This window comes from Sinocyclocheilus rhinocerous, unplaced genomic scaffold (genome assembly GCF_001515625.1).
Source record: "Sinocyclocheilus rhinocerous isolate Xijiao unplaced genomic scaffold, SAMN03320098_v1.1 scaffold1938, whole genome shotgun sequence".
NCBI classification, from domain to species: Eukaryota; Metazoa; Chordata; class Actinopteri; order Cypriniformes; family Cyprinidae; genus Sinocyclocheilus; species Sinocyclocheilus rhinocerous.
This window is the reverse complement of record NW_015629065.1, coordinates 487,002-499,733: the sequence shown is the minus strand read 5'-3', so window position 1 is coordinate 499,733 and position 12,732 is coordinate 487,002. Positions and strand designations below refer to the sequence as shown.

The 12,732-nt window shown below is 38.0% G+C and overlaps 1 protein-coding gene across 1 annotated transcript; it reads right to left on the bottom strand.

Moving 5' to 3' along the window:
• Positions 1-206: 206 nt before the first annotated feature.
• LOC107738761 (ankyrin repeat, SAM and basic leucine zipper domain-containing protein 1) lies at positions 207-12,167 on the bottom strand. Its single transcript, XM_016550605.1, has 10 exons — positions 11,955-12,167; positions 11,702-11,801; positions 11,493-11,615; positions 9,593-9,707; positions 2,430-2,541; positions 1,923-2,057; positions 1,689-1,810; positions 1,007-1,079; positions 530-586; positions 207-323 (listed from the first exon to the last, which is right to left on the bottom strand). Exons 1-10 carry the CDS (start codon positions 12,054-12,056, stop codon positions 207-209), a joined length of 1,056 nt encoding a protein of 351 aa, XP_016406091.1. The 5' UTR covers positions 12,057-12,167.
• Positions 12,168-12,732: the final 565 nt, after the last annotated feature.

Below are 12,732 nucleotides of genomic sequence, written 5' to 3'. Positions count from 1 at the left end.
AAACGGCACTAGTTCATTTCTCACCTTACAAATCATTACTAGAGCTTAAACCATTAAGACAGGCTTACATGGAAGCCTTGTCAAGACACTGTTGTCCTGCTATGAGTTCTACAGCACTTTAACTGCACTACAGACTGTTACCAGGTTTGATGTAGATACATAATAAACATGCAATAAAGTTTAGATTAGCTTGAGCTAAATGAGCTTTACCCGCTGTCTATGTTATTAAGAGGCTTCAGGGTGTCCAGATCTACTTTATCAAGGTGCATCTGCTCCATGGTGCTGAGAATCTTCTTTTGATCCTCAGGATTAGTTATGCCAATCTAAGAGAAAGAGAGCTGATTTATTGTAAACCAACATTTTATGGAAGTCATATAATATCATATATGTAGTTTTTTAGATGTACATCTAAAAATATGTATATCTAAAAAGTATCCAATTCATTATATTTTTAGCCATTAACAAATGTTTGTTTTGCACAATTTTTTTTTAATATTCTCATCTATTAAAAAGGCATGATCTAAATGACCTTTTCCAGGTCCCCCTTCTCCATGATCAACAGGTCACTCCAAGTGACATCATTTTCCTGCCAATAAAAAAAAAAAAGACAGTTGACACGAGAGAAGGAATATTCAATAGAGACAATAGTTATTACCTCAGAAAATCAACATAGATAATCAACATTGCAATTTATTTACAACGAAAGTCTATGGGGCAATCACACAGTATTGCACATGAAAAAATGTTAAAAACAAACTTAATCTACAGGAATTGTGCCGGTAACACACAACCATAAGTTAATTAATCTAAAAAAACTACTCGCAACGGACAATTTAAACAATTTCAGAGATCAGCTAATAAACATTTTAATAAATAATTAATGTAAACATATTAACAAAAATATAAGCTTAACACTTCTGGAACACTGGCCCCATATATTTATATTGTAAGTGCATTACAATAAACATTTATTTAGCGTAACGGTAAAATAAATCGACTGGCTCACCACCATGATGTCTGAGAGATGATCCAGATTCAGACCATGCAGCAGAAGTTCAATATCACTCAGCTTGGAGGAACTGTAAGGTCAAACAAAAGAATGAACCCACATTTACAATACTGACATCTGAGCCCAGCTGCTTTTATGTTGATTTGTAAAATGATTAAATATAGTTTATAGTGAGGACCAGCATATGACTTATGATCTTCTGCTACCTATCTATATATGTGTATACTGTGTATATTTAATTACATATCTCGCTCAAAAGTTTGGGATTTTAATGATTTTTTAAAAGTAGTATCTTATACTGATCAAGGCTGCACTTATTTGATTAAAAATACAGTAAAGTTGTGAAATATTACAATTTAATACAATATATTTTCTTTTTCAATATATTTTAAAACGTAAATTATTCCTGTCATGGCAAAGCTGAATTTTCACCAGCCATTTAGTGTCATATGATCCTTCAGAAATCATTCTAAAATGCTGATTTGGTGCTCAAGAAACATTTCTTCAAATCACTGTCGAAAACATTGATTTTCTGATGAATAGAAAGTTCAAATGAGCAGCACTTATTTGAAAAATAAATCTTCTGTAACACTAAAATGTCTTTCAAAAAAGCATTTCGTTTCATTTTCATTCACCACTAGAGGGCGATACAAGCCAAGTCACAGACACAGAGGCTCACCTCTCTTTGCAGGCAGAGGAAGGATCAGGGTTTTGACTGAGAAATTTATACAGCGCCTCAGCTTTGGAGGGTGCACTGCCATTTACAGTAGAGAGATCTGTAGAATCAAGGATCCCGGACATCTGAAAAGAGCAATGATTTGAATATTTCTCATTCTCAAAACCAAAAGCAACATTTTTTTTTAACTGTAGTCTAAAGAAAACATTTCTATGATTTCTGACATTGGAGATCTACCTCAGGGTAATTGAACACTTTGGCCATGTCAGCTGCTGTCTTCCCCGTTTTGGTTTTGATGAACTTATCCGCTCCTAGTTGAAGCAGTTTCAACACAGCCGCTTCACGTCCATACTGCACTGCTATTATGAGGGCCTGCTCCATCAGAACAATATTAAAGTGTAATACAGGGGAGAATGCAATAATAACAGATAGTCAGCACAGATAGCCTTGTGGGCAGCACACTGACATACTGCGCTGTTGCGCTACAGGTGTCCCGAGTTTGAATCCCGACTCGAGGACCTTTCCCGATCCCAACCCCCTATCTCTCTCCCACTTCACTTCCTGACAGTTCTGATCTGCCCTATCGTAATAAAGGCAAAAATGCCCAAAATAAATCTTTTCTTTAAAAAAAAAATTATATTATATAATAGACACAAATGGACAATGAATATGATAAAATGCAGGTTAAAAACAACTCATATAGAGAAAGTTAATTATTTCTATAGCCTTTATTGATGATCTTACCGTAAGTCCATTATCATTCTGAAAGTTCAGCTCCGCTCCGTGTGAAACCAGCAAATTAATCACCTGACAATAGCCGTCTCTGGCTGCCAGCATCAAACACGTCATACTGCTCCTGAGCAAGGGCACAAAAAAGACACAACAGAACTGCCAGATGTTACTGTGATCATGCTGATGGCAATAAATCACACATATATGGGGTTTTGTTCTCTGCCACATTTATATTTAACATGATTAAATATAGTCCATGGCCTCCAGAATGGCCGGCACCTCCATGGCCTCCTGAACATTGTTAACATTTTCATAAGTAACTGTAGGCTAATTTAATTACACTTTTTTTTCTCAGTAACTGTAACAGATTGCACTTACATTTATTTTGTAATTAAATTACGTAATTCCGTTACATGTAATTAGTTACTCCCCAACACTGGTGTTGAATATACAGAATATATGGGGAGTACAAACAATGATCTATAGTTGCCACCCCTCATTCTGCTCTTTCCCCCTCTTTGCCACCCCAAGTATAAAATCCTGGACACGCCCCTGCCTGCTCCGCCATGGCTTCCTAGTCTGCCTGCTCCGCCATGGCTTCCTACCCCTTGTCCAAATACCCACACTTGCGGTCTTGGCCACTTGAGAGCACGTGCACGCGACAGGAAGTAAGTGCGCAAGACTGTCCCAGGTCTTAAAAATACCAAAGCGCAGTGCCCTTAACGCAAACTAAACCCACACCATCTCGAATACCACTCCGGAGCACTATTCGAGGGTTAGTGTATCCCATCATGCATCATGTTCTGGAAATAAATCGTGAGACTTTTTGCCAAGATCACGCGAGAGGTCACGGAAACCTTTCCAATGCAAGTTAAATATGAATAATAATAAGATATTACATATAATTTGGTAGTAAAACAAAGTGCTACACATTTTATTGCTGCAAAGATTTTATTTTTGTACAACATTTGCAACTGCTTTTTATAACTTAATTAAATTGTCATCTATAGGGACTACTGAACAGACATTTAGAAGTTGATTTTAAAATGCAAAGTATTGAAAATAATAATAAAACTCTGTAAACAATTTGCGTTTTTACAACACTATAAGTGTGTCCCATCAGGTAATGAAAAGTTGTACACACACTTGTGGTCTTCATGCTCACTTGAACACTTGGGCCAAATACAGGAAATACGTCATATAAGTAGTCAAGTGCAAAGACCACAAGGGTGGGTATTTGGACAAGGCACTAGTCTGCCTGCTCCGCCATGGCGCCCCGAACTGCCTGATTCTAGTCTGCCTGCTCCACCATGGCTTCCTAGTCTGCCTGCTCCGCCATGGCCTCCTGAACTGCCTGCTCCGCCATGGCCTCCTGAACTGCCTGCTCCGCCATGGCCTCCTGAACTGCCTGCTCCGCCATGGCCCCCTGAACTGCCCGATCCGCCATGGCCTCCCGAGTCCCCTGATCCGCCATGGCTCCTCGGACTGCCTGATCCACCCTGGAGGCCTTCCCCGTGTCCCTGTCGAAGTTCTTTGTCCGGTATTGTTCGTCCTTATGCTACACGTGTGTCTGCCTGCCCTGTATTTCTCCGAAGTTGAAGGGGCTTAATCATGTATCTTGGTTTATTACAAAAATAACTACAGTATATATTGTATTCAATAGCAATTTTAAATCATTTCGTATGATAAACAAAAACTGTACCTCTAGGCTAACACATCTTACAGTTACAGCTACTAAAACATAACATAGAAGTTCCTTCATAAACACAGGTTCATGGTCACGAAAACAAATTCCTCGTATGTGTAAACATACCTGGCAATAAAGCTCATTCTGATTCTGATTCTGATTCTGATGCCCCTGTTTGTAAATCACCCTTAAATGAAACTCCATTCAGAATAATCAAATCACCATAAAGAGTACTACTGCGCCAAAGTAAACAAAGACAAAAACATTTTACACCTTACTTAGGACAATCTATTACCTGTAAAAAAAAAAAAAAAAAAAACTTTCTAGTCATCTGCATTCAGTGCTTGTGTCACTGTCGTAAATATACAGTTTTATCTACAGATCACAGTGTCAAACATCACACCTTAAATCTATAGGAAAATCCTGAGGCTATCAATCAACCTGGCTGGCATTTCCCAGAGAATGTGACGGTGGTGAACTTAACTCAACAACATCAGGCACAGGTGAGCAAGGGCACCATCATTGTTCATCTTGACATTATCTCCTCGCTATCTACGCATTTCCCCTTCAGAGACTGTATTTGTGACAAATGTGTGCAGACTTAAACGCATTTTCCCAGGCTGTCAGTCCACGAAAACCACAGGAGGAATAAGAAAGCTTATTGAATCAATAAAACAAGATCATAATTGCTGTAAACAGGATTTATCCTATGGGTAAAACTATAACTTTCATGTATTTACATCAATGGGAGTAGTAAGAAGCTGCTATAAATGCAACACAATAACTAAACTGATGTTTGAAATCAGAATAATTTGGAATAACATATGCTTGTCAGCATGGCTGCTCAAAAGCCTCACTGGGCACATCATCAAATAAACTACATGAAAGAACGGAAGAGGCAGTTGCAGAAGACTTGCATGCTCAGCAAAACATGCTTTCTGTAAGGTCACTGGGCCCAGTGACGTCTGGATTGAGTTCTCACTACAATTAAAGCCTGAAACATTTTTATGTCAAAATGTCTGCAATTCATAACATCTCAATGCCTGCAATGTGGCTTCCTTCTGTGACACTCAAAAGACTATTTTTGTTGTTGTTGTTGTTTTGGACCCCAATGACTTTTATTGTATGGACAAAACCAACCCCACAGCCGAACCCCTTAAATGTAAAATATTTAAAGTACCTTTATAAGAAAGTTAAATATTTCAATAATTTTTTATATGACCTTTCTAGGTCTAGACATTAGACTTTTAAATAAGGCTACCGCATATATACAGATTTTTTTTTTCTTATTAAAGAAAAACAACTACAACAACTAAAGACAGTTGTCAGGGGTTGATTAAAAAAAAAGGAACTTGATTTTTAGTTGTTTTGGCTTATTTTCAACTAGGCTATCTTAAGTCATCTTGAGGCACTCTTGGAAGTTGCCGAGGTCCTCTAGCGGGCTCTGGCCCACTTGTTGAGAACCATTGCACTAAATTCCTGCAACTACATGAAAGAACGGAAGAGGCAGTTGCAGAAGACTTGCATGCTCAGCAAAACATGCTTTCTGTAAGGTCACTGGGCCCAGTGACGTCTGGATTGAGTTCTCACTACAATTAAAGCCTGAAACATTTTTATGTCAAAATGTCTGCAATTCATAACATCTCAATGCCTGCAATGTGGCTTCCTTCTGTGACACTCAAAAGACTATTTTTGTTGTTGTTGTTGTTTTGGACCCCAATGACTTTTATTGTATGGACAAAACCAACCCCACAGCCGAACCCCTTAAATGTAAAATATTTAAAGTACCTTTATAAGAAAGTTAAATATTTCAATAATTTAACAACACATTTGCATGTTTCCGCTTCCCTGATGTTGGTAAATAGTCACATGACATGCAAGTAAACAGATAAAATACTGTATATTCTTATTGTTTATATTTTATATATAGTCATATGCTGGTCCTCTTGTTGTTTATATTTTATTTGTATATAGGGCTGCACAACTTGGAAAAAATATATTGCTATTATTTTATTTATTACAAATATTATCACCATCATTATTTATTATTATTTATTTATTTTTGCTCCATAAAATGAGTCCACTGTTGTGTTGGACCCCAATGACTTTTATTGTATGGACAAAAACGGTTGAAACATTCTTCAAATATCTTTTTTGTGAGTTCTGCAGAATAAATATAGGTAAAAAAATATTATAAAATATATCAAATGTAAATTATTTAAAGTACCTCCAAAGAAAGCTTATATTGCTGTTATTTTATTTATTACAACTATTTTCATCATTTATAATTATTATTAGTTTGACCTCTAAAAAAAAATCAAGACAGAACTATATTACTGTTGATTAGAATTGTACAGTAAAATAAAAATGAATAAATGACGCAAAAATTTTACATTAGAAGTTACAATACAAATTTTTCACTTTCAAACACTCAAACTCTCAACTTTTAACATTTTCAATCCTTGAGCTTTTATTTTGGCAGAATACTAGTGAAATGTTGTAAAATACATGAATGCATGTAAATGAACACATGGCTGCGCTTCACTATGTGCAACAGACTGTGTAATTATTTAAATAGCAACCTTTGATTTGATAAATGCACTATGAAATATTGAGATTTCAGTTTTATTTTGATTAATTGTGCAGTCCCATTCATTTCTTATAATTATACAATTGATTAAATTATATAATCATAATGAGGCATTTCAACATTTATTATAGGCCTGTGATTTCACATGTGAAAGAGAATGGAAACCAAATGTAAAATTTTCGTCTCAGCAATTTTCAAATAATGAATCTCAACTAATCTGAAACAGACCATCTTCCCAAATGATGTCTGGCTTAGTCTAAGCATACTGTATTTGTTAACAAAAAGATTTAGGGAAATGCAGCTGCTGCAGTTTGTAGGTTATGAGTGGAGCACTGAGAGGGCAGAGGAAGAGGATGAAGGTTTGACAGGCCCATCGCTTGCCAGCATCTCCCTGTTCCTTGTTACCGATCTTTAAATATTTTGTCTGGATAGGACACAATCACTTTCTCACTAGCCAAGTGAACAACATGCTTGCTGACACTCCAGATCATGCGAGCAGTTTGGGTGGCAGATGATAAGCAGCTGGAGGCTGCCCTGAAAAATGCCTCAGTCAATACACTATTGAGTACACATCACCTCCCGAACAGAGCTGTTAGGAAGACTTGTTTGAAACACTGTCCGGCCAGTGTTAATGTTTTGTAGCTGCTGGGAGAATTTTTTCACATACTCTCAATCAACAGGGCTAGACAGTGCTTGTGACTATCCAGTGTTAGACCTGGATGCATGCGGATGAGATGAAGGATGAAGGTCTACAGTAAGGTCTTTTAAAAATGGATAACTCATTTTATACACTAGACACGTTTGCTGCGGTCCAAGTCTGGCTGTTCCCAGTGCCCCCTGTAGTGTTGGTCAGGTTTCACATTTACTTGATTCTATTGAACCCTGGTGAATTCGCATTCAACTTACATCACAAACTTGCACAACGCATGATAGAAAACAGAATGCGGGTGAATATGTTGTGTTTTTTTTTTATTAATCTGGTGCTGTTATGCACAGCAAAGTGAACAACATTTGCGTTTACTATATGTGTCGCATGGAGGCTTGCAAACGGACTCTTCCGGGGAGAAAGCTGATTGCGAACCATTCCTTTGCTGCTCTGATTGTACTTTGAACGATAACACTGCATGCATTCCTCACTCTCGCCCCTATGCAAAGTAAATCATCAAACTCTCCTCCCTTACAAGTGTTTTGTTGAACTAATGATACCATTATTGGATGAAACACATGTGTAGGTTACCTTGTTTGCTGAACAAGTGCACACCCAAGCCCATGCCTGAACTAAACTGTTCACTAAAGGCCCCTCATTGTCCACAACAATATTCAGCCCCATGACTTTTCCAGTCATTCATGATTTACAGGATATGGATAAGCCGAGGTCCTCTAGCGGGCTCTGGCCCACTTGTTGAGAACCATTGCACTAAATTCCTGCATATTTCTTTCAAGCACACTAACAGGAGATGCATAATCAATAATACACGTAGGCCAATAAAAGCTATTTTACATGGAGCAGATCCCATTATGAGGCCCAGCCGAATGCTTTTGATTTTCGGTAACCCCTGTTACTGGACATATTTACTCAAGGAATAAATAAGTTACAATGCCATCTGTAACTGAAAACTTTTGTATGATTGCGCTGCTACATAAAAAAAATAAAAGCCCAAACTGACTGCCGTATCAGGAAAAAAACATTGTGTGCAGTTAGGCCTGTCGCAATAATCAATATATCGACTTATCGCGCAATATATGTACATGACCTCAATAATTTTTGGTGACGCAATATATCGCCCATTATATTTACTTATAATGTCACCATGTTTTGTACATTCCACATGCGCCCGTGTCTTTTGCAGCTTCTCGTACATAACGTGTAGTCATGAGGTGCTAGTTCAAATTTAAAAAATGCTTCTACAAAAAGAGTTTCATCTGCAGATATGGCCTTGTTTAGGGATCTGTGTCTTTGTGCATACGGACATCTGACTGATAAGTAGTGATTGTGTTTTTCAGCAATAGTGTGCACCCTTAATTTACAGAGAAAAGAAGGACAGGAAAAAATCTGTAGATGGAAAAATCTCTTTGTGCATTTTTCTTTTTTTCTACTTGTTACTTTGCACTTTTTATAAGAAAAAGTTTATTTACTATTTACTCAAGTTTTTTAAGGTATCTAATATTTTTATACTTAATTTCCATGATCTAAATATTCTTAAAAATTAAAAGTGTGTTGTTATTTGGAAGTGTGTAGGCCTTCCTGCATTATTATGCTGTTATATTATGGTTATATATTCAGTGGCATAAAATGGTCTTTAAAATTACAATAATATCGCTTATCGCAATTATTTCTGGGACAATATATTGCACAACAAAAAGTTGTTATCGTGACAGGACTATGTGCAGTGCACCTTTAATTCCAGTAGATCAATGCATGAAACTGACAAGCACTGAGGCAAATGGCCTGAGAAATCACTGTAGTCAACAACAATATTTTTCAGAAATGCCAAAGAACAAACTATCTACTTAAATCAAGTCTGACATCACACGTCACCGTTTTCAGGTCCAAATGCTCAATCAGATGCCAAAAGCAAACAACAAATGGTGCTAATATACACTCCCCTTTATCCCAATACAGTGATTCATCTTTTATAAAATATTGGTGTCCAGGACGTCGTGAACCCCGAGACTGTAGTGTACACTGTGAGTTTTTGAAAGCTTAGATTAAATCTGTGTTATGAATAAACAGTGCTCATAAACGGCTGTTGAGTTAGTAATCTCAAATGAAACGAGTAGAGACTTGGACGCGAAAACTGTATTCCTTACGTCACGACTTAACAAGCAGATAGAAGCCAGATTCTATAAAGAAATAAAGACTGTAAGATTTAATTTCTTGCAAAGTGACTTTCTTACCTGTTGCAGACATTCGGGTCAGATTTGCGACTGAGCAGCAGAGCCACACACCTGGAGATCATCTCTTCTGTGGCAGACGCTGCTGTGCAAGCAGCCATCAGAACTGTATAGTGGTCTATGTAAGGAAGTTAGGGAAAAACAGACATACCACTTCATAATCAAATTATAATTCACAAAAAAGTTCTGCAGTGGTACTGCTCAAACCACAGGATACACATGCTTGTACATACTTCACGTGAGTCTCATATGGCCTAATGTTGTTGGACACTGCTAGTGCTTCAGGCACGTATCCGACCGGGAGCAGTCTCAGTGTTGTGTTGATGCAGAAAGGAGACACATCTATGTTAGGGGTTTGTGTGTTGTGATGATAGCTGCGTTTAGACTGCAGGAGCAGGTCTTGCTTGGGACTAGGATGCAGACACAGTTTAGTTGTGTCTGCGGTGGAGCAGGAAAATAAATAAAGCTCCAGTGTTGGGCCAATGCAATGACGCCAGCACCACGCTCTGTATACCGCCATTATCAATCACTTCTACATTCTTCCCCTTCTGTGCGGAACACAGACCAGGAAGTGGCAGCTGCATTCACATTTAATTATTTCCTGTCTAAACCCACAGCTTCAGTTGCTCGAGACCCCCTCTGGAACTCTTCTCAATGGACACAGTGGAAGTGTCTGCATCACTTCAAGTTGCTCATGTGCCGACATTTGACCGTGACCAACAGATGCATTCAATTTTGAAAAAAAAATTAAGAGAGCCAACGTGTAAACCAAAAACACACCAGCAGATTAATTACATGTTACAATAGCTCGGCATGTGCGTCACAAACATTTAAGTAATGGCAGATGAAGGACACTAAGGCAAACTCTAATTGGTTTCCATCCTCTCTAGCACGTGGGTTGAAATCAAAAGAATGTAACCTACTTCAATGTTGACCGTATTAATGAAAACCAAACTATTCCCCCTGAAGGATTAAGTCTAGCCATGCTTTTTTGATCTGATATCATTGGGCTGATGCAAAACCCCATCCTCTCCTATAAAAACCCAGAAGAGTCACAGGAAGGCCATGTAGTGCAACGTCAGATTGACAGCACCTGCTCTTACCTAGTCAAACTCGACCTTTAACTTCAAATTCTTAAGGGTGCACTGAATATTTTCTCTTTTATTCTGTAAGCAAAAGTGCCCAATAACAGAAAAATGGCCTGTCTCAAAAACCCACACTTGCGGTCTTGGCCATTTGCATGTGATAGGAAGTAGGTGTACAAGACTGTCCCAGGTCAGTGCTCAGTGCCCTTACCACATGCTAAATCCACACTATCCCTAATATCGCTTCATAGCGGTTTGAGCATTTGAGGCTAAGCGTATCCCATCATTCATCATGCTCAGGAGCTCATGTGTCCCAAAATCACAAGACTGAGAAATGCTTTTTCATTTAATTATACATTATATATAATTCGGTGGTAAAAAATAAACAGAAAATGTGTTGCACATTTTATTGGTGCAGAGATTAGTATGTGTATTTTGTAAAATGTCTGCAATTGCTTTTTATCATTTCACAATTAAAATTAAGGCTTCACAATTGAATTGTTTTGTCAGACATTTGGGAGTTTAAAATACAAAGCATTTAAATGTGTAAATAAAGCTCTGCAAAAACTTTACAACCCTTGAAAATATTGGAAAATTACGTCACGCAACTGTGGGTATTAGGACAAGCCTCTTATCTCATGTGAGAGCTATGTTTTTAAGGAGGATATAATTACTAAAAATACTCCTTTAAAGCCAAAAGTAAAGGTGACAATACATGCAGAAATATCTTAATACCCCATTTCTTCTTTCGATATGAAGCTCTGATACACAAATCAATAGAATTATGAGTATCTTTTGACACTTTTGTCTCCATTTACCTTTGCTGAAGTTTGCACTTGCACCATGATCCAGCAGCAGTTCAGCAAGCTCATAGTGGGCCACATGGACAGCGCACATGAGAGGAGTCCAGCCAAAGCCGAGCCGTGTCTCCACGTCCAGACCTGATAGATAACCATGAGAGACATTTTTTAAATATAAATGTATGACTTGTGTCGGCCAAATAAAAGCTATGAATACAAGCACTTACCACTGTCTAAGAGTTCGCGTACCAGGTCGACATTCCGTGCAGAAATGGCCCTTTTCAAGTTGGATACTTTATCTTCTCCATTCAGATGTGCTTCAGGAAACTGCCAGCAAGATGAAAAAAGGTTGCTGTTTAATCGTACAAATAATTTGTGTCCATAACTATCTTAAACTAAACGGCCGAATGCTAGCTAAAATATACCACATGGGGCGAGACGAGTGTTGGACGTGGGAAAGAACCTTTTCTTTTACGTTACCTCAGTTTTTTTGTTATTATCAGAATACCCAATATCCCACTCGTCGTTACTCCCATCGCTTTCATCGCCAGCAGGAAAGGCATAGCCAATCTCGTTTAACATGACTATGGTGGATTATTAGAATTATTCCTGTTCACCTGATTATTTCAATAGCAATTTCTCATTGATGTCCGACGTAATGACGTATACGGAAGTCACGCCCACGTGTGCATGTTAATGAAACGACCAATGGAGAAGCGTAACTCGCGTTCTTAAATCTTCCACAATGTCTATTGTTTTTTGTTTTTACCATGAATGTAATCTGTTGCTGCTTCTCATATATAAAGATATATAATTTCGAGAAAAATAAAGTTCTAGCTAAATGCAGTTTTAGTTAAATATTTACTGCATATTCTCCTCTAATCTAATTGGCTGATAAAAACATAATTAAAACCACACACACATATATATATATATATATATATATATATATATGGCCAGCTATGAGGTCACTATGGGGTAAATTTTTCATGTTTAAAAATAAAATGTGTTCTCTGAATGTTTAAAACTCCTCATATGACTGTCTGCATGTATAATTAAGGGTGCTTTCACACTTGGTTCGCTTGCCTGGTCCAAACCAGAGTTTGATTGCCCCCCCCTCCCCCTGCCCCCGCTGGACTGCGTTCATATTAGGTGCGTTCGACTTCATGCGGCGCCGCGCAAACCGATCGGCGGCTGACTTGAAGCAGTGCATGCCGGTTAGAAATTTTGTCCGACTTGAACCGGCGCCGACGCCACG